This window comes from Polyergus mexicanus, unplaced genomic scaffold (assembly GCF_030449975.1).
Source record: "Polyergus mexicanus isolate NDT 795.1 unplaced genomic scaffold, iyPolMexi1.0 SCAF_18, whole genome shotgun sequence".
Taxonomy (NCBI): domain Eukaryota; kingdom Metazoa; phylum Arthropoda; class Insecta; order Hymenoptera; family Formicidae; genus Polyergus; species Polyergus mexicanus.
The window spans coordinates 6,712,673-6,734,386 of record NW_027223338.1 but is presented as its reverse complement, the minus strand read 5'-3'; the positions used below and the strand labels follow the sequence as shown (position 1 = coordinate 6,734,386).

The 21,714-nt window shown below is 38.4% G+C and overlaps 3 protein-coding genes and 1 non-coding gene across 8 annotated transcripts in view; 3 read left to right on the top strand and 1 right to left on the bottom strand.

Moving 5' to 3' along the window:
- Positions 1-628: 628 nt before the first annotated feature.
- On the top strand, positions 629-3,794 carry LOC138941053 (G patch domain-containing protein 2-like). 4 transcript variants are annotated; one of them, XM_070310352.1, is made up of 5 exons: positions 629-1,000; positions 1,491-1,672; positions 2,070-2,427; positions 2,516-2,718; positions 2,823-3,794. In XM_070310352.1, the coding sequence occupies exons 1-5, from the start codon at positions 981-983 to the stop codon at positions 3,521-3,523; spliced, it is 1,464 nt and encodes a 487-aa protein (XP_070166453.1). In that variant the 5' UTR covers positions 629-980; the 3' UTR covers positions 3,524-3,794. The 4 variants fall into 4 exon arrangements, with proteins under 4 accessions (XP_070166453.1, XP_070166454.1, XP_070166455.1 ...); XM_070310353.1 differs by having other exon boundaries at positions 631-1,000; positions 1,491-1,666; XM_070310354.1 differs by lacking the exon at positions 629-1,000 and adding an exon at positions 1,065-1,227.
- A 403-nt stretch (positions 3,795-4,197) lies between these two features.
- Positions 4,198-21,714, bottom strand: part of Tim9a (translocase of inner membrane 9) — a 35,600-nt gene continuing 18,083 nt past the window's right edge. Inside the window, exons 1-3 of one of the 2 annotated variants that reach the window (XM_070310721.1) lie at positions 7,883-7,957; positions 4,902-4,968; positions 4,198-4,735 (exon numbers count right to left, since the gene is read on the bottom strand). In XM_070310721.1, coding sequence (XP_070166822.1) covers positions 4,505-4,735; positions 4,902-4,968; positions 7,883-7,923 — 339 coding nt within the window. In that variant the 5' untranslated portion in view covers positions 7,924-7,957 and the 3' untranslated portion in view covers positions 4,198-4,504. Of the gene's footprint in view, positions 4,736-4,901; positions 4,969-7,882; positions 7,958-21,714 lie in introns of those variants that run through there. The other variant, XM_070310722.1, reaches the window with a different exon arrangement.
- The window catches only part of LOC138941238 (enolase-phosphatase E1), a 57,375-nt gene continuing 42,393 nt past the window's right edge, over positions 6,733-21,714 (top strand). Inside the window, exons 1-2 of the mRNA XM_070310714.1 lie at positions 6,733-7,114; positions 7,382-7,487. Of these exons, the coding sequence (XP_070166815.1) occupies positions 6,733-7,114; positions 7,382-7,487 (488 nt within the window). The remainder of the gene's footprint in view (positions 7,115-7,381; positions 7,488-21,714) is intronic.
- Trnat-cgu (transfer RNA threonine (anticodon CGU)) lies at positions 14,829-14,900 on the top strand. Its single transcript has one exon. It is a non-coding gene; the product is annotated as a tRNA-Thr (tRNA).

The window sequence follows — 21,714 nt, the reverse complement described above, 5'->3', positions numbered from 1 at the left end:
AATGGCCGTGGAGATATGCGCATACCGCATTCTAAGCGCCACCGTCGATCGGACCTGCAGCTGCACGCGCATGAATGCTTTTTTTTTTTAAATAGTGATTTTTGGAACACGGCCGATAACATAATATGGAAAGTCGTTTGGAGCTAGCATTTGTAACAAAGATTGAAATTACATGCTCATATACTATTTTCTTATGTGCATCTGCACATAATAGAATGATATAAAAAAAAAAACAAGAGCGATACAAAGGATGGATAGCGATGCATCGCGATAATGCATATTTCAGAATTCTTTAAGACGCATTCTCATGAAACAACCGATGCGTTAGCCTAGAGAGCCTCTAGGAGAAAGAGAGACGCCAACCCAACCAGCCTTTTCGTGATTGGCTGGCATAATATATCTGGTCATTGCGACGCCAATGCAGAGCAGATGGGATACGAATTCTCGGATCGAAAATATCAAATGTTTTGGATTCTATTACGCATTATATTTTGTAATATGCGTAATATAACCTTAAACATTTGATATCGTCGGTCCGAGAATTCGTATCCCATCTGCTCATCTGTATTGGCGTCGCAATGACCAAATCGGCACATATTACGCCAGCCAATCATGAAATGGCTGGTTGACATCTCTCTCTCCTAGAGACTCTCTAGTTGCTCCATCGTACGCATCATGCATAAATAAATGTGCCTTGTGTGTACCGTTTGTACACCACACACGCGCGCGCGCACACACACACACACACATACCACACGCACAACGCATTATACATACACATACGTGTAGGTATACTTTTGTCTATTTTTGTAGATGCGATTCGCTACGGTGTGCGATTAAACATACGGAGAAGATAGTTTGACAATTGATAGTCTTGACAGATCTGACGTTCGAGACGCTGCGCAATCTTTTGTTCACATCATTGTCGGTCGACAAATAGACCGAGTTTAACAATGAGACATTTTTGAGGCGAGGCTCTCATGGACGTTACTTGTAAGAGGTGAGCAGCAGGATGTTACGTATTGTCACAAACGAAAGTTAAAAGTCGACGCAATCGCAATTTATTTTGACCCCCTCTTCGACGATTGACGACACGTATCATAGATGTTCTCGATAAATTCATCGTTTTCGGAGTCGCCCTATGTGTGCCTTTCTACTACTCCGGACATCACGATCTGCGATCGAGAAGTTTCTCTAAACATGGATCGTGAATTAATCGCAATTCTGGTCTGGCAAAAATCGATGCTGTAGAAACTTTGATATAGAAATGTGAATAACGTTTGGAAAAAGTCTTAAACAAATTTGAATCAATATATATATTAGTTCATTGAGAAATGTACACATTCTGTATTAAAATTAGATATAATGAAGACTATGGAAGCTAATTATGTTAATAAACGAGATTATAAATTAGGAAAACATAAAAGAGGAGTGTAAATATGTATATACTGATTAAATAGGATAGATAATCAATATAATTTATTTTGCAGTAAAAAACGCATCCTTCAAATGGAGCGTGTTTTCAAAGCTGTACCGGCGGATTTAAGAGTAAAAATGGAGGCCCTTGTGCACGATTTGACTTTGGCACTTGAGGAAAGCAGCAGCAGCGCGAATCTCAGACGCAGATGGGGCATTAGGAGAAGAGCGCGCTCCACGGGGAATATTCGTAAGTGTAAGGGAATAAAATTAAACACAATCTTAAAAATTAATTTTTTGCCTAAAAAATCAATCAGACGTTAACAAACATGAAAATAATAAAACATATCTTATGCATTCTAACATGAAAATAATATAGTATATGGCTTCTAATTACGCTTACACAATTAACAATTTTCTGTAAGGCATAATGTGAATTATGGAAGGAAAAGATTATCTTTGTAAAAACCAATTTTTATAACATAAAGAAGTTAATTTTATGTAATCACATGTGATCTGTGAAAATTAAACATGCAATGCATTATGAAATATGACAAGTAACTGATAAATATACTTTATATTATTATATACAAAAAAAAAGCACTATTACGTTTTTAGTATTATATATATATATACACAATAATACTTTGCAGCGGCTTTAAGTATGAACAGACATTCAGATGACAGCTCATCTTCTATTTGCGAAATTCGCATTCCAAAAACTGCCAATGTTTCGAAATACCAATCTGACAGCGATGATACAAATCAGACCAAACGTTTCGCGCATTTCTCGAATTTAAATAACGCCAGTAATATCGAAAGTGACTCGGTAAACGAAAATTTTGTACCAAGAGCAAATACAAGACGCAAGAGAAAATTTAAAAAAATGGCCATTGATTCTGATTCTAATGCGTCTACTTCTCAAGCAGTGGCGATTATGTCAACTTCAACATTTAGTGGGAAAAAACGTATTTTTCGAAATGACTGTAAAAATAGATATAGCGCTATATGGTAAGAAAATAATTTATAATTATTTATTCTTTATATTGTATATGATCAGAAGCGTGACAAACATATTTGTATAATATTTACATTTCAGGTGCGGGAAACGTAAGAGGTCGTGTAGAGAACGTTCCATAGATTGCGAGATGAGAATATCTAAACCAACCAAAAACCCCAAACCGAAAAATCGATGTAAAATGCAAGGCGAAGACACTGTAGATCATTCGCGTATATCTAGTTCAAGCATCTCGTCTAGCGATTCGGAAGCAGGTCTCATTACTAACGATGAGGATAGGGAAGGTATGCTAGATTTAAAGACTTTATAGTATTCATGTATTGCTTGGAATATAACAGACATATTATGTAAAATATTACAAATTAAATATCTAATTTTTTTTTCGCAGGAGACGACGAACAATCAGATTGGATCGGTGAGTCGAGTTGGCGGGACGATGGAGATAGCACCAGTGACGATAAAACCACATCAGATTCGACTTTTCAAATGATACTGCATGGCGAACACTCAGTAGCCGAAGCCAAGAGGAATTATAAACAAAGAATACAACGTATTCGCGAAGGTCTCAGCGGTAGAGAAATCCGCGCTGGGCGACGTCACGTCGACAACAAACCGGGTTATTCCATAATAACATCGGCTAACGAGAAGGTCTCGCGATTCCTGCAAGATCCCACTCAGAGCGAACTGAAACTGCATCCTATGCGACAACCCGAACGAGAGAAGCTACGTCGACTCGCCAACCTATACAGTCTAAGCTTGAAAGGCGATCTAGGCTGCCCGATACTATACAAAACGCGACACACGACACAGGCTGTGTGCGTAGATCAAGTGTCGTTGAACAGATTATCGGACTATAAGAGATTGCGAAAGACACCCCCAAATTCACCGAATTCGGATTCCACAATGCAAACCGAAGAGCAACAGACTTCCAGCACAAGTTTCGGCTTAGAGATTATACAACAAGGGCAAAATATATTAGCAGATTTACAAACATTTTCTTCGATTAAATGGGACAGCGAAAGTATGGATATCGAGATACAACAAGGACAATCAAAATTCCCTGATTTTGGACACTCTAAATCAAGTTAAATATACACACGCACATACATCTGTGTGTGTGTGTGTGTGTGTGTGTGTGTGTGTGTGCGCGCGCGCGCGCGCGCGCGCGCGTATGTACATATATTTAATGTAAGAAATTTTTTAAATTTAGTTTTATTTTTACAACAAAATTTATTAAGATACTTTAAGCTAAAAAGACTAAAGCTTTTTATAAAAAATTTTAATTTTATTTTATAAAAAAGATTTTGTAAAAAAAATTTAATTGTATATATGTATATTTATTGTTACACCGATTTTTTTTCTCTCAATAAAATTTATATATATATATATATATATATATATACGATCATATATAGAGCACTCTTTCTTCATTCTTTGTATAAATTTTTGATATTGTAAAGACTCGAAGTGTTAATAATTATATAATATAAAGAAACTATAAAAATTTTGACATAAATAATATTTTACAACAAAAAATAGCTTTGAATTAAGAAATATGTAAATAAATCTATAATTTTATTCAAAAACTATATATGATATCATAGATTATGATATATTGAAAACTGTGATATATACATATGATATATATTCAATGTCTTATAATCTGAAAAAAATTATATCTGTAAAATGAAAGGTTTAGCTCAGTACCGCTTGCTTATTAACATGACAAATAAAATAAGCTTACTTATTTAACATGTACATTAATTCTCTATTGTTCTATGTTTATAATATATATACACACAATATATGTAACTTTTTCTAAATCACATATATATTACAAAGTATACATTCATTATGCAATTTTTTTTTTATTTTACAAAACTTTAAAATAACACGTATCTATCGGAGATATTGGACGAAGTAATAATATTTATATAGAAATATTCACTTGAACATTAACAATAACCCAATGGAACTTGCAAGTGGTATTTCTTGTAATCTTATAAGATATAAGATTATGATATAGAAGATCATGATAAAGTCTATTTATTTACATTTTCATTACTAAACTTAATTTGCCTGACTTTGTCTTTTAGCAGCTGCCATAGCATTTTCATTAGCAGTCATTTGAAATTCTTGGAACCGTTGAGACACTCGTTGATTCATTTTCAGATACTTTTCCATACAATTAAGAGCACATTTCTCTTCTTTGGTTTTAACTTCTCGCGTCGTGAAGTCGGTTATACAATCGATAAAGCAAATTTCCGAGAGTTTATTATACGAAGTGAGAAAGTCTCGAAACTGAAACAAATAATATATTCATATTATACGTGCTTAAATAAATTCACCTTCATTATTATTCAAGTATATACAAATGTAACTTATAACTTTTGGATTGTTTATAATGTAATGAAAATGTATGATAAAAAAGAATTGTATGTATACACACGAGTGTAGAAATACATACAGATTTTATTTGATCAGCATCCACATCAGCCGGAACTTGCATCGCCATTATGTAAGTTGAATGATTTCTGCGAAATAACTTTCTTGTTGATTTTTACTGTATTCGTAATTTCGCAAATTTATACGTATATATATATATATCTCGTGCAACTCTGACGGATGATTACGAGGTTAGGAAGGAGCACGTGCGCGAGATGTATGTATAATGTGTATACAATTCAAGTAAAATGATTTATATATATATATCGTAATATTACATATCATACTAGCTTATTGGACGTGTCGATTAATTATCGAATAGGGTTCATAGACTGCCTAGGGTTTGAAAATCTCTCGCAATAGCCGCAGCCAATCCGAACGTCCAACAAAAGCTTGTACGACAAATAAAATATCGCCTTTAATAACGCCATCATGTCTCTCACCTGAATATATATCACGGGAAAAAGATTAATATAAAAACAATATCATAATTCGCATCTAATTACTCAAATTGCCATGTTTAACATTATATATATTTTTTCACATCACACATATTTAAAATTCGAAGATAAAATAGGAAACCTCAACTTTCTCTCGCGTATTTTTATTGTCTTCTGTTGGCATTACTGAAAATACTGCAGAAACTTATCAATTTCTATAGTTGGCAACGCGATTGTTAGTCCGTTAAATTCTAAATTGCCGCGGAGGTCGTCAAGAAGTGCTATTTACTCGACGTTTTATTCATATCGATATTAATTTGACACAAAGTTGATATTTCGAAAGTTATATGCCAGAAAAGAATAGTGCCGTCATCGCCATTCATCTCCATTCAAACTGATAAAGGTATGCAAAGGGTAAGGTAGATGAAATTTAACGAACGAATTTCAGGTTTAACCACTGACCGTTAGAGTATAATTGAAAAGTGAGCTCTCGCGGAGAAATTTTTTGGGCGAGAGTTAAAAATGAAATGTAGTGAAAGTTAAATGAAACGGGATCGATTCGCGTGTCGCTCGATCGTCGCTTTTGAAAGAAGCACGATGTCGGCGGAGTTCGATGACAGGAAATAAACAGCAGATATGTTTCGTATCGACACGGCGCGGCGGATCGATGAAGCGCGGAACCGCGTCGTTCGTCCATCCATTTTTGCCTTCGTCTTCGAAATGATGAATAATATATTATTATCGTACTATATTACAGAGATATGAGGAGAGGGGAGGTAGCGTTTTATGCCAAATATATAATAAATATATAATTAATACATAAAGAACGAAAGATTGCGCGCGCGTGCGCGTGTACGTATATATATATATATCCGAGGCAAAGAGAAGACACTACATGTTTCTTTTACCAGGCGATTTTTTTGATATTTTTTAATTGGCTCCATCGTTTATGAGGACACAAGATTCGTATAACGTTAATAATTTTTATTTTAAACGTGACAATCACGCCAATGGCGGGACGTCGGGGAATCGTTTTGTTGCCCAGTTCAGTTGAGTCTCGTTCCGCACAAGTATATGTTCATAACGTTTTGTCTTCGTTACGGTAGCGTGAATTTAGCCGACAGCTGAGGGTTCTTGCGCGAAGAGCAACGGACTTGAAATGAAACTCACGCCGTATGTCACACACGTCTGTTAAATCTTGGAAAGCGTACACGTTAAATCGCCGGTTTATTCGCTTCGAGTTTCACGCAAGTTATATAACAAATAAATATAAACAAAATAAGTATAAACAAAACATTCTTCGATTTATCGTTATTTCTATATTTTGTACTATCGTAATCAACACGTGCCATGTTTGATATTCCAGATAGTTAAATAATATCGCAATTGTCGAAGAACCACTGCTGTCTCAACATGTTCTCGACAAATGTTTCCTCCGAGCGACGAACAAATCTCATAGTCGATGGAAAAAGATCCGCATCCGCGGGAGCATCGTCGCAGAAGACGCGATCTTCGAAGGGCGGAAAGTCCATAAAGACCGGCGCGACGAAACCGCGAGGTTTTTGCGAGCAGAGGCTTCTTTCGCGAAAGGAGAATAAGAAGGTGCGCGACGATGCGAAACATAAGGGTCGCTTGTACGACGAGACATGCGTCGCCAGCGCGGATAACAATGACCCGATTTACATTTTACGGAAGGAAATACACGACTGGAGAATGTCGGGGCAATTAGCGAACGAATCTGATCGGCGCGATCAGCGCGCTATCGAAGATGATACAGAGAAGAATTCCGTTCCAGGTAAAAAAATAATTGATCGCTATAATTTCTAGCAATTAATAGCATATTAATGACACATAATTGAAAATTAAAACGAATAATTTTTTTTTCTTCTTTTTCGAAGATAGTACGTATATAAAAAATTATAAAATACAACAAATTTAAATAAAAATATAAGAGAATCGAAAAAGTTATTAGAGTGAAGATTTATCAAAGTACTCGAAATTTATCTTACGCTAAATTTAAAGGGAAAAATCGTCTCTATTAATTAATTTTAATAATTTTCAGAAAGATGCAATCAAGTTGTCACAAAGGACATACAAGATGTTCTGCCTGATCCAGATATTTTACCCGAGTTACCAAACATCGTCGTCGATCGGTCAACGCGATGCACGTGAGTACACTCGTGTGTGAAAATTCCTTATTACCAATTGAAACTTTCATATTTATCGAAATTTGATACGAGGTCGCGTGAAAACTCGCGAAAGTTTTGCGGAAACAGATTATTATCCTGTGGATTTTTGTGTCGAAGACGCAGTTTGCGCATACGTGGTTTATTAAAGATTCAAAAACGATTATACTTTACAATACATCACGAGAGAAACGACAAGATGATTGCGAAACTTGCTCGGTAATGAAATTTTGTTCTCCGTTTAGAAACGATCACGTCTGTGAAAATATCCGTGTACTGTATAATATCCTTTTGCGATCCTTCGATAATTCGCGAGCGATTATTTTATTCTATATACAATATTTAGTTTTTTCGCAGCAATAATAACACGAGCGTACCTTTTTCGTCGGATATCGGAGCCGTGTCTGCTCGCTCGCATATATAGCCGCGAGTTATCGAGCGCGATTATTTTCTCGACGTAACTTATAATAAGCTCCGGTTTTTGCACGGTGCGATTTCCCGATGCGAAAAATAATGCGCGCTAGTGATTTCTTGTCAGTGTCTCAGGTAGAGCAGCGACTCTCAAGATACGATTTCACGCGAAGGTAAGTGAACAACTTCCGCATGCGCGTATGCACGCGACATACGATTATGCTATGTACTTTTATACGCGTGCGCATACGATATACATACATGCACGAATCTGGCGTGATCAAGTCTCCCGTGCCTCGAACGATCATTCGAGAGACGCGAGGAAAAAGAGGCTCGCGCCTCTCTTACGTAAGTAACTGTAAATAAAGAACGAGAGAGAAAAGAGAAGCTCGCGCGATCGGTGTATCCTCGTTCGCTCTCGCGAGCCGGACACCCGCCGAGAGAAGAAGCTTGGCTACATTATACTGGAATTTTCGAAAGTTTCGACAAACCGGTTCCCGCGATCGCGCGTCGTCGATAATATGCCGCGCGGAAAGATGCACACCGCGTACCGTTTACTGATGGAAACTGTTCGCCCGACGATCGACGATCTTCGTCTTCCCTGACAGCTCGCGGATAGCCGAATCTTCCATATCGTTTTAATGGAATATTTTCATATCGCAATCGGAATCCTCGATGCTACAGATAATAATCTCGCCGGGTTTATCCATCACAATTAGTCCAACGATAAGATATCAGAGTTTCGCCATGTCTGTATTAGAATCGACAACTGTCTCAAGTAAAATCGTATTAGATCCCTTCTCTATTGAGAGCGATATAAATATCACTCAACGCGTATACGAACGTGCATTTTTTTATCGTAACGGAATTACGCACAGAGTAAAAATATCGCGGTTATTTATATGTATACGTTCGCGAATCCGGTAAATACGTATAGGATCGTTGTAACACGACAACACGTGCGAGAAACGAGAAACGAAGCGGGCATATAATGATAGAATTGAAATTCCGTGTCAAGAGACAGAGAGAGAAAAGTGACTTTGTCCTCCACGGTCGAGGACGAATTCGACAATTCCTGCGCTCGTCATTCGAGGCACGGCCCGGCGCCCGAAAATATTTTTACTACACGAGCACGCGAGCCGCATGCATGCAGACTCATTAAGTGAATAAACTGGCTATTGTTCTCACTAACCTACAGCACTGTGCGCCTCATTATCATTTTTCGCTCATGATGCTACTGTTAAAAGACCCGGACGGACCTTCACGAAAACTAAACATGTCAGATGCGTCACGTCTCGTGGGATTGTTCTCATCCGATAAAAAAAAAAAAAAAAAAAAAAAGGACGAATCAAACAACGCATCAGTTTCTTGGGAGCAGCTTAAATTGAATTTTTTTCGGGAAGAGAGAGATAGAGAGAGAGAGAGAGAGAGAGAGAGAGAGAGAGAGAGAGAGAGAGAGACTCCTGAATTAATAAATCCAAACTAATTTGATAGTCAATATAAAGGCTCTTTATGATCCTCTTTAAATCAATCTGAATTAACGCAGTCAATTCTTTTGATTTGTTTCCACAGTTTATTTCTATGTATTTATTGATTGTAAAATATGGCAGGTAACGAAATACGATAAGAGACGATTTAATTTAATTGACGTGAATCGGTAAAATCAAAAGTAGGATAAAGGTTAAAAGATAAAAAATTCGATAGAAATTTGCTCCGTGAAATTGAGAGTTTATTTTTATTATATACAATATATATAATATATCTGAAAATTTAATATGGAAACATTTGGAATAATAATTCGAATAAATAATTTTACAGTATAAATTTGATATCGATTCTTCTTCAATTCGTATAACTTTTGCAGGATTATGTAAATATTCTTATGTTCACAAAATATTATATATTATTTTTGCGCTATTCACAGACAGTTGAATTTCCGGCGTAATAAATACATAATTCACGCTCGCTGTTTTAAAATGAAAAAACCGATCCAAACAATGCCCTATTTAAAATAGACATCGGGTGATTTCCGAAGCGCGTAATCTTCCTCGAATATTTCAATGTAATATTTATAATGCCTTAGTGTCAACTTGGCTAAAAAAGCTTAAGACAGTTTTGTATAACTTGCACTTGAGCGAGAGAGAGAGAGAGAGAGAGTTTTGAAGCACAGTCAGCTCATCCATACGGATAATGATGTAGGTTAGGTTCCCAAGTATATCAACGCAAAAATCAACATTCTTCGCGAAGTCGAGGTTCGCAAAAAGCGTAAACCGGTTTGCCTCGTAAATGGCACACGAGCGTGCGAACGGGAGACGCGGACGCGGCGGATAAAGGAGCATACCGGGAGAATAAAGGAGGATGCACGGAGCTCTGTCGCGAGGAGAGACTCCTCGCGTCTCAGTGTTCCTTTGTGTAAATAGCTTTTCTTGGATTTCTGCGGTTTCGCAGCACGAACATAAATCACACATTATTACGAGTATTATGACACATTTATGATGAAAGAAACATTGCCTGCGCGAGCTGTCGGCAATTTAATCTTCGTTGAATGCAATTAAAGATGCGATTTTAAAATGCCTCTTTTATATATTGTAGCATATGTAAATCCATGATTTTTAAAGCTACAAACTACGATTCTTATCGACTCTAACAGTTTTCACAAATATAGAAGTTACGAAAGTAGAAAAAGACTTTTGGCAGTATAGACTTGATCAAGCAAGTATAATAAAGTTAAAGGAAAATTTATTTATAACTTTATTAACATAAATTTTCAAAAAATATCTTTTTAAATTTTATATACGTTTGTTTAATAATTTGTAGAATAAATAATTTCTCGCTTTATATTTATTAGCGTCTTCTCAGAACCGGTTTAAACCATTTGCCCCAGTTTACCCAGTTAGTACACTTAACTTGTATACGTGTGTGACGTTTAAACACATTTCTTTTTCAATTATATTTAAAAAAAATATAGATTAATTAACTTTTTGTGTTTGGAAGAAAAAGAATATTGAAATAATTAATTATATTAATCATTCATAACAAAAAATGCATATGTAGAGCTAATAATAAGAGCGTCCATCGATACACGAGTGATCTCTCTATTATCTTCCTCGATTTTCGGAAGAATGAAAATACTCTATTACAAAAACCTCGAATATAATCCAAAAATATCCCACAGAGTCCCCCCTTCGTTTGAATTTTTCGTTCTGTTAGCCCGGTTTTACAGCACAGATAAGACAGATAACACGGTTCGCGCGCGCGTTTTAAAACGATGCGTTAACGTAAAATTGTCGGACTAGCGAAAAAGTAGGGAAGGAAAAAAATGGGAACTCTTCTCTAGTGTTGACTCGCGAGGCAGACCGCAGACGACGAATTTCCGGTTTCATCGTACATTGACCCTGCCGCGCTCGAGAAGAGACACCGTTCTATGTGGGTTATGTTTGTCTATGCTTTCTCCACGAGGAATCCGCCGATAAAATTGACTGGCGGCATACCGAAGAGCACTGACGAACTGACGTCACGGAGAGTCGCGCGTAACGTTACGTAAAAAAGAAAAAAAGAAGAGGAAAAAGGTCTCGGCTGGCGCTTCTCTCCTCGCACATAAATTATCGTGTCGTAGAGCCACGTTATTTGCACACGGCGCATTTAACTTTCTAAATATAGCTGTCCGGATCTCCGGATTCTCATCGCGTTTATACTATGCGCGCAATATTTTTTTTTTTTTTTTTTTTTTTCATACTACGCAGTAAGAGAAGTAGACACTCGTACGCGTACGCACGTGGCGCTAAACAAAGGCGGTAAAAAAAAAAAAAAAAAACTCCGAGCCTAACGCCGCGTGAAGCGCGCATCCGTATCTTATACATTTACCGCTAATCATTATCATCCGATCATTCTGATAACATTGTACGTTCATATTAAACGAATCAACCTTGGAAATCTGACGGTACATTTAAACGCGAAACGAATACGAGAGATAATAGGTAGTATAAGATAATGTTTTTTATTCGAAATTATCTCGATTTACGAGAGTAGAATTCGAGAGAAGTGAAACAGAGATGAATAACGGAGTAGGAGAGATAAAAAATTATTTGTCTCCGTTATACAGTAGTTGCGAAGGAGAACGCGCGCGTTTAGCTGTACGTGATGCCTAGAATGTCGCTTAATGCAAACGTAAGCGTCGCATAAGCGATGCTACGCTACGCTACGTGCGGCGACATGCTCCACCGAGTAGAGTTCGTCAGCCAAGCAACCAACCGGCCAACCAGCCAACCAACCAACCAACCAACCAACCAACCAACCAGCCAGCCAGCCATCCAGCCAGCCAGCCAACCCAACTAGCCGCACGTTTTTTACGTAACGCTATGCGTAACGCTGACGCGCGTGACGTCAGCTCGGCCGGCACCGCGTCAGCCGACCGCTGCCGACGACGACGACGACGACGAGGACAACGAGGACGACGAGGACGACGAGGACGACGAGGACGAGAACGACGGTGACGGGAAAGGAGGGGAAGCGAACGGCACGGCCACGGAATTCTTGCGAAGAAAGCACGCATCGAATACAGCCGAGCGCGACCGAACGAGCACGCTGCGCTCTCCGCACCGTCACCGTTCCGTTCCGCTCCGCTCCGCTCCTCCGTCGCTCTCCGCTCGCGGCATACTTGCACGAGACGGCAACATCGCGAGCGTCTGTTAGGTTCAAGGGTACGGAGCGGAGGTTGGCCGGTTGGCCGGTTGGCCGGTTGGCTTCGTCTCGCTGCTCGCCGCTCGTCGTGGGGCGGCCACCACTCGTACGTTGGACCGCTGTTTGGCGCGAGCGCGAGTCTGCTTTCATCAAACGGGAAACTTCTCGAAAGACGCACCAAGGGGTCGTATAGTATAACGTATCCCGTACTTGCAAACCACGTGGACATCATAGACGGCTTTGTTTGTGTAGCCGAGCGATTACGGTGAATGAGCGAAATCAGAAACGAATGAAAGAGATCGCACCTTCGTAGATGACTGACTTGTGCTAGCGATGTTTATTCTTATAATTTATAATTAATTCTATAATTATAAAACGATGCATTTAGCGTTTTTGTTTTTAACTTTTTACCGTTTATATTTTGTAACGGATTATAATATGTTAAAATATTATATCTCATTATCAAACGAAATTTATAAATATATAATGTACGTGTATATATATTTATATATAAAGATTCTTTTAACATACGCTTTTAGAATATATGTATACTAATAAATCCTTTATCTTTTTTTAACTGTGCGATATGACGTCTCTTAATTTTGATCGTATTTCTCAATTGTCTTTTATATGAAAAGGTGAGTCAATGGTAACTTTCAGCCTCGTGCATTTATAGATATAAACGTATTGCTGTACATATGCACAGACGAGACAGTGTATACGTTTCGTTAAATGGGCATCCGCTCTTTTAATTGAATTCTCTGAATTTTCAAACGACGAGAATATCGTGCAGTATACATCCGGGAAATTCATCAAAGATCTATTGAACACAAAGCGCATTTAGTATTCTGTCTATCAATTATCGATGTGTGTGTGTGTGGGGGGGGGGGGGCCAATTACGACGACACCATAAAACTGATAAAACAAAGTGAAAGGTTTATCTATTTAAAAAATTGTATTGACACACATTTTTAGATTAATAGATTATTTATCATCGTTTTTTCATGTAATTTGATTACACTGAGAACAAAGACACATTTTTACATTCGAAAAATCATAGTTTCGAATGCAAGTTTAATTAAATAACTGAAAGTTAATCGAAACTTCTTTTTTAAATCGACATAATTTTATTTAAATTTTTTAACATTTTTTCAAAGTATAGCGCGCTAAAGTATACGGATATTAAAAAAAAAAAAATCCACAAAATATATAATACATTTTACAAGTTTTATGAAATTAAATATCACAGTTTACACTTTCAATTAAAATACTAAAAATATAATACATTGATTATGCGGAGAGATACTATAATAGTCTCAATATATAAGACCTTTAATGAACTTTAATGAGAGGGCTACTATCTAATCACTATACGCCTACGACTCAAAAATATGACATTAATTAATAATTGGATATTGATCGATAATTCGAATGCATTTATAAAGAAAGGATTGGCAAGATGCATCTTTTAAAACAACAGCGGTTAACGTACAGGGGGCAAAGATGCAAAAATTCTCAGACGCCTAGAAAAATCGAGCCCTTTGTCCGCGATTCATATTATGCATTGCGCGCATTCATTGGATAACATCTGCTTAATAGTACAATAAACTTACGAAAGCGCGTACCGTTGGGTCCCTTTTATTGCGTCTCACAGAGCCTCGCCGGTCCCCGAAAAGGGTCGCCCCTTCGAGAGAAATCTTTAAGACGGTTCCCGACATCTGTCCTTTACGGCCAACCGAAGTGAGGAAAGTGAGTTTGCACGTGTCCCTCTTACCCGGGGGAACCCAAAAGCACGTGGGGCTTATTGTGTACCGCGCGCAAAACGGGAAGTGGCAACTGACATCTGCTTTGCGTCACGCGAGATCGGTGGGTCGAATTTTATTTTCGGAAGTTCCTCGAGGTTCATCATCGTATAGCAGACGCTCTAAATAGTACTTAAGAAAGTGCAACGTTATTTAAATGCGACCAAATATATTAACGAGAGAAGAGAACAGAAATATATGCGTGACGCTATTAAATCGAATTCAAAAATTATTCCCGATTGATATCGATGGAATATAATTAAAATATAGGTAATATACATGCTAATTATATATATATATATATATATATATATATATATATATATATATATATATATATATATATAATCTAAATTCGATATGAATAAGATTGAAAGGTGGGATAAGCATCTGTGCCACATCATTCTCTAGCTAACGATGAAAAACATCAGCCTCTTTAGCTCAGTGGCAGAGCACTGGTCTCGTAAACCAGGGGTCGTGAGTTCAAACCTCACAGGAGGCAGGTTATAATTTTTGTTATTAAATATTCGTTATTTTGCTTATTAATTTATGCAATTTAATAAATAATAATCTCTAATAAAAATAACCTGTTTTCTGCTTTTGTTTTTTCTTATTTTTAAATTGACATTTATTTTTAATTCTTATTTCTACAATTTTTAATATGAAACAATTATATTATATATCTGGCCCGCAAATATATACATTTACAATGATGTCAATTGAATATAATATTAAAAATTTCAACAACATTTCACACATTTTATTTTAAAAGTTTATCACAGATCGAACGAATAAATAAATAACAATTAATTCGCTTTTATATTTACGACTATTAACAGATCAATAGCTATTCGATTGCAGCAAAGTTAATCTTCATTAAGGTGTAAAGAGAGAGAATAGTTAAATATCGAATGATCGTCCGCCAAGTCCGCGATAAAAAAAGGAACGATTTACGGGAGGTCGTGAGTGCGAAGTATTATATGATAGATAGACGCCGGCAATTAAAACGAATCACGCTTATGGTGAACGGGGACGGGGACGGAGGGCGATGAGAATCGGCATTCGGTCGGCATTCGCGTCCGAGTCCGCGAATGCGACCCACGTAGCCAAAAGGGGGGGAGGACGGGGATCGTCCCTTGGTACCGGCATCGGCCCGGTTTTCGATATTCAGGAGCGTTAGCCCGATAGTCGTGCAGTTTTCGTAAAACGTCCGAGAGAAAGACGGGAGGACGAGGCGCGAGTGGGTAGATAGGTGGGTAAGTTCGGGGGTTAGGTACAAACGAGATCGTGACGGGGGTTGAATGTTTCGCCGGTTCTCTTCTCCTCTCTCCCCCCCCCTCCGCCCCCCAAGGCCCTCCCTCCCTCCCTCCCTCATTCCCCTTTAACCTCCTCCCCTTCTTTCTCTCGTTCTCACAGTGTGCGCTGGCCGTCGCGACGAGAGTGGAATACTAATTTTTACGTCGGAGACGAAGAAACGCGCGCGCGATCGATTCCGCCGCCGCCGTCGCCGCCGTCGCCGCTTCCGCCGGGGGTTGCATAGCGTGTAGCGCCCATCGGAGGTGCATGACCGAGTAGCGCTTAACGCCGGTTAGGGGTTAAGAGCGCGCGGGGCGGCGACGAGCGCGTCGCTCTCTCATCGTGGAATGTCGTTAACCCTTTGCACTCTACTCCGCGTATATGTATACGCGGTATATCTTATGACACTGACAAGCTAGCGGCGCGTTGCATTCGCTAGCGTTATCGGCGCCTCATCGACGACAGAGCTCGAACTCTGCTCCGGCTGTCGAATAAAAAATTTTCCGCTCGAGCACGCGAGCTTTCTACGAATTGGATACAAAATACGCGTGTATAAAATGAACGGTGATACGCAGCAAACACGAGTTTAACCTGTCGAATAGCGCAGAATCGTTTAAATTGATCTCTCTTAAAATGTCTTGAGTTTTCAAATTGTAATCAAATTTTTTGTATTCGACAAAATTTTATTTATAAACGATGATGATTTTTAGACGATTACAAAATTTTACAAATTATTATTCTACGTCCCTTCGCGTTTCAATCGCGAAGGGATATTCGAGAGATCGATCGAAGATTCGCGCCACGTTTTGTGTAGTTTGATTCGTCGGGGAATATCGTCGTGGCCTTCTTTTAACGCGGGCTTCGTAAAAGGAGAGCTCTAGAGCTCTTCTCTTTTCGATCGTGAAATCCAGCCGCATAAGTAGAATAGTTACAGCACTGGTCGCGATCCAAACCGGTTTTACTCGATCGGAAAGGACTTTAGGCGATTGTGTTTGCGACGTGGGCGAGGTAATGGTTCGTCCAAGTGAAGCGAAAACTGAAGTAGCTCGGTTAAAGCAGAAGCGCGAGACGATTTCGAGCTCGATAGGCAAGACAGGCGGATTCGGTTGCGAAAATTTATGCCGTGCTGCGTCAGCCGCAAGATCGAGGACCACTTGTTCGCGATAGAGCATTCGCTTTTTCGTTCCAACAACCGTTCGAAAGCCGATTACGCGTCGCGCGAAATTTACATACGCGCGCCTAACGTAACGTTTTTTCTTTCCTTCTTTTTTAATTTTTTTCGATTACGTGTCGCTTTTTGCTAGATTTCCGCGTGCGTAATACGCATACCCGGAATAACAGTGCCTTTTCCGTCCATTTATCGCGCGAGAGATTTATGTTTTTTCTCGAAACCGATCTAGGAACCTCGCGAGGAAAATGTCGATCCACCTTTCTTCGATGCAATATGCCTTTCATCGTATTCCTCCCGTTTATTTAAAGTAACAATTTAGCAATGTTAGCATTTTACAAATTTCACGTTTATACAATATTTAGTTTATACGATATGTATCGAAGATACGTCGCGCCTAACCAACACTTCAATCGTTGAAAAAATTGCTCTCGTTAGTCGATTTAATTAGTTAGACGCGAATTTTCGTGCATTTCACGCGATATTTAATATACACGTTTAAATATACGATTAATCTTATTAAATATTATATGTATATTAGAAAGAAAGGGACGTGTCAATGTTGTACTCTTTGACAATGGGTATCTCTTCCAAGAAGCTCCCGAAAATTGTGAACCCATCGCTGCACTTGGTCGCACTTTCGATCGCGCGCATTCGAGCGCCTTTATCCGCTCGCGTGCTCGCCGCTATAGTATTCTAGTATTCCACAGTGTGCTCACAGAATAACTTTGGTTACGTACGGGGTTTACGTGACTGGCATGTCGGCTAACATAAGAGAGACAGAGAGAGACAGAGAGAGAGAGAGAGAGAGAGAGAGAGAGAGAGAGAGAGAGAGAGAGAGAGAGAGAGAGAGAGAGAGAGAGAGAGAGCCTTTTCCCAATCCATGAAATGACAAAATATTCCGCAATTACGTGGCGTCGCTATATCATACGAGAGAAAGAACTGGAGCCGTGTGCATAATTTCATTAGTCTCATTCGTCGCGTACGATCGATCGTACGCGACGATAGATGCATTTAAAAATATTCGCTTCGACGGTATTAATTTTCCTTGTGCGACGAATGAAATTATATTTATACGCGAAGACGCTTCTAAAATGGATTGTAGGAATGCAATGTAATTTCTGATATAGGAAATAAATTCATGTACAATGTAACTGTATAATTTATCTATAATTTTTGAAAAACATTTATGCAATCGTAAATCGTGGCTGGATCGTAATAACGATCATAACGAGTAGAGAGAGGAATTAAATCAGCGTTTTAGCAGCGTGATTAGGAGGCGCCGAAATTTGTCACGATCTTTCGTGCAGCCTATCCTGAAGACCAAAGGACCAAAGGCAAATTGTACGTTACATGGCGACCTTCGTCTTTATTTCACGGGACTGATCCTTACGCGAGACGCGAGACGCGAGCCGAGAGCCGAGAGCCGAGAGCCGAGAGCCGAGACTCCGTCGTATCCTCGTATCTCATGTCAGTACAGCGGCAGTGGCGATAAGCGTCTTATCGCGCACCGGCTACGACGGAGCGTCGCTCGCGAGGCGACGCCGAGGGCGAGGGCGAGGGTGTTATCGGTATCGACACGCGAGGACAACGTGACTCCCCGTGCCTCGCCGCTCGCCGATCGCCGATCGATAGAAAAGTTTCACGCGCGTACGCGTTTCGCGTACTCTCTCACCCGGAGCCGCCGTCCGAATGCATATGCGCGCTGCATTTGTGCGAAATTTACCCGCGACGCGGCGGTACAGAAATGTTCCATCTGGTTGGATACTCCGCATTTTTCTCGCTCTCCGTGAAATTATTCGCTGCAGATACATCATAATCCGAGATCTAAACTTGAAATTGTATTCGCGCATAAAAAATTCCGTCAGTGTAAAAAGCAAAGAAAGTTAAGTTACTTTCTACGGTAGAGAAGAGAAATGTAAGCTCATACCGTTTTCGGATTGATGATATTGTAAAATATTGTTTCGTTTCTTGAAATTTATAACTTGTATTTAATTTTTAATAGAGAAATGTTTTGACTTCAATTACAAGTTTGCATTCGTGTTTTTAATCCGCGTGAGAATTGCGTAACATTGGAAAAATGTTTGATTAGAATTGTGCTGATATTTCCATAAATACATCTTTTTATTTTTCGAAATGTGCGATATAAAATTGCATCATTTTTCAATAAAAAAATTTATAACTTGTAAAGATAAATATGTCCATTTATTTATTGTACAATTAAACTTATATATTTTTCATCGAGTCTCATAGAAATTATGTGTTACATAATTGAAAAGACGGTCTGAAAGACTTTACGACCATCTTCTAGATCTTTGTACGTGTAAAAAATAAAGATTAATATTAGATAAATCAATAAACTTCAGAGTCCGGATTGCCTGGATACTTTACGTACACATGTCGCAAAGTACAGGATGTATTGTACATACGAGAAACGAGAAATTATAAATTGACAAGGCCGCGTATCTCCGCGTAAGAAGTAAAAGAGATAAAATGCGATGCGATTGCCCGAGAACGACGTTCCTCGATGATATAAATAATTATCGCGTAGCGCACAAGTCGTCGCGATTTCGCGCACGATATATTCACATCGTCGCCTCGTATCGCGTTTCTCGGTGATGAAACGCTGGCGCGTCATGATGCGTCGTATATAACACGTACCTATATTATAACACCGTAGTATACTAGCACGATACTGTATATCGCCTCGCATTGGCAAATAAGTTTTCCGCTTACACAATCGCGTACGAGTGTTCTTATTCATAACACCCTTATCGCGTAGTTGAAATTTGTCCTCTACAAGTCTATTCATGGCTGCAATTCGTTATTGCAATTCATCTTGCTTTCGGAGATCGATTCCGAGAGATTTTATTTCAACGAAAGGAGATTCAAGCGCGAGTATATATATATATTTCTCGTAAATTTTACACGAGAGCCATTCACGTACATTTCCTCGCGATGATCTGACCTCTGACATCACAGTAGCAAGTGTTTGTTTTTCATGCGACATTGCTTTGAACTTGCAAAGATCGCGCGACCGTATCGCGAGTTTTCGCAAACTGGGTTTTTTTAATATTCAAAGATATACGACCTTGAAAACTTGCCTACACCAACTATTTCTCAAGTCGCTTTAACCGAGCAACTTACAGTGGACAGGAAATAGTTTAAGTATTTAAATTCTCAGCCAGCACAATGCGTTCTCTCGCGCGTTTCAAAGAGAGGGCCATGTGCGTAATATGCGTAATAAGAGTAGGTCTCGCGAGAGACGTGCCTAAGGGTAAGACGTGTGTATACCATATAATGCGAGGTACCGTCGGAGAATGCACGGGTTACAGCGGTGCAGAAGAACACGCTGACCTTGAATTCTTCCTTTTCGTCGCGGTCGCTGAGGACGAACGACGAGAAACGGTGCGGCGGAGGGAGAGTCGGGGCCACAATGAGCTTTGAGCCTCTCTCCCTTCGTGTATTAAAACGAGAGTCCGACCGCAGGACTTGCAGGAACGCACAGGCTACGATATATGTATATCTTAAAAATTACCATGCTGTGTTGGAATTAAATTCGTATCATTGTAATAGCTCGCGATATATTTGTCACATTAACAAACGACAACATCGCAAAAGTATATGCAGCTGTTTTTCGTTAAATGCATAATATATTATAAATTATCTATATAATCTATATAATTATTAACATCTCCGTGTAAAAAAATTTAAATATTAAATCTTTGCTATTATTAAATGTCAATTAGAATTTAAAAAAATCATCTGTCTCTTTATTTATTACTCGCACTTAAATGAGAGTTGATAACAATAATATGCTATAGTTTTTATAGTTTCTTAACATTACAATGTAAAGGATGAATCATTAGCGTAATAAAATATCGATAAGTTATCGTAATAAAATCGGCAGAACGGCAAACGGCCAGTGCGACAAATTTTTATCTTAATTTCATTTGCGTTATAAATAAGAAGTAGCGGGATCGTACATAATATTATAAGAGTATATTATATAAATCTCATTAAAAAGAAAACCACAAGAATTAATACAAGATTTTACCTTGTGGTATACTTTTTCGCATCTCACGATTGTTATTGCGCACGAAATAACCTTGTGTTAAGAAATATAATTGTAATTTCTCATGTAATGCGAAAAGCGCTTGTTAGATTATACAAAGCAAACATTACAAAATACATGAGTATGGCATTTGTTTAAGAATCTTGTTAAGAGATAAAATTTCCACATCTTTTGTTTTCGTCAGCGTCTATAATCGTAAATAAATTTTGCTTATAAAAATACTTTTTTTTTTTTTTTTTTTTTTTTTTTTTTTTTTTTTAATGTCTCATGTATACAATATTTATCTTGAAAACAATCATACAGAAAAATAATAATTTCTAATAAAATGACTATATAATATTTTTCGATATCAATGTGTATTTTTCAAATAAACGCGAACATGGGAAGGTAGTTTGACAAAGCATCGTTTATTCGATTTTTTGAAACAGCTGGAAAATCGCGCGATGCAAAAGGCACGACGAAACGAAATGACTATGATTTGAAAAACGATAGCATCTTCCCTGGAATTATATTTTACTTTCATCTAATCAGAGTGCTAAACAAAGTGCTGGCAGCTGTTTCTTCCAGAGCCTTCCGCTCGTATACAAGAACATCCGTTCTCGAAAATATCAACCCATTGCGCTTTTTATGTTCGCGACGGTCATGAAAATTTTTTTCGGTCCCGATTAATTAAACTTTAATCCTCTTCTATCTATGCGTGTCGAGAAAGTTTTTCACCATTTAAACTTGCATCAATTCAAAGTTTATCGATTATTCCGATATGATGAATACTGTACA

Coding starts and splice junctions, on each gene's coding strand:
- LOC138941053 (XM_070310352.1), top strand. CDS start 981: ATGGACGTTACTTGTAAGAG. Junction 1,001..1,490: donor ATGGACGTTACTTGTAAGAG/GTGAGCAGCAGG, acceptor TTTATTTTGCAG/TAAAAAACGCATCCTTCAAA. Junction 1,673..2,069: donor CACGGGGAATATTCGTAAGT/GTAAGGGAATAA, acceptor AATACTTTGCAG/CGGCTTTAAGTATGAACAGA.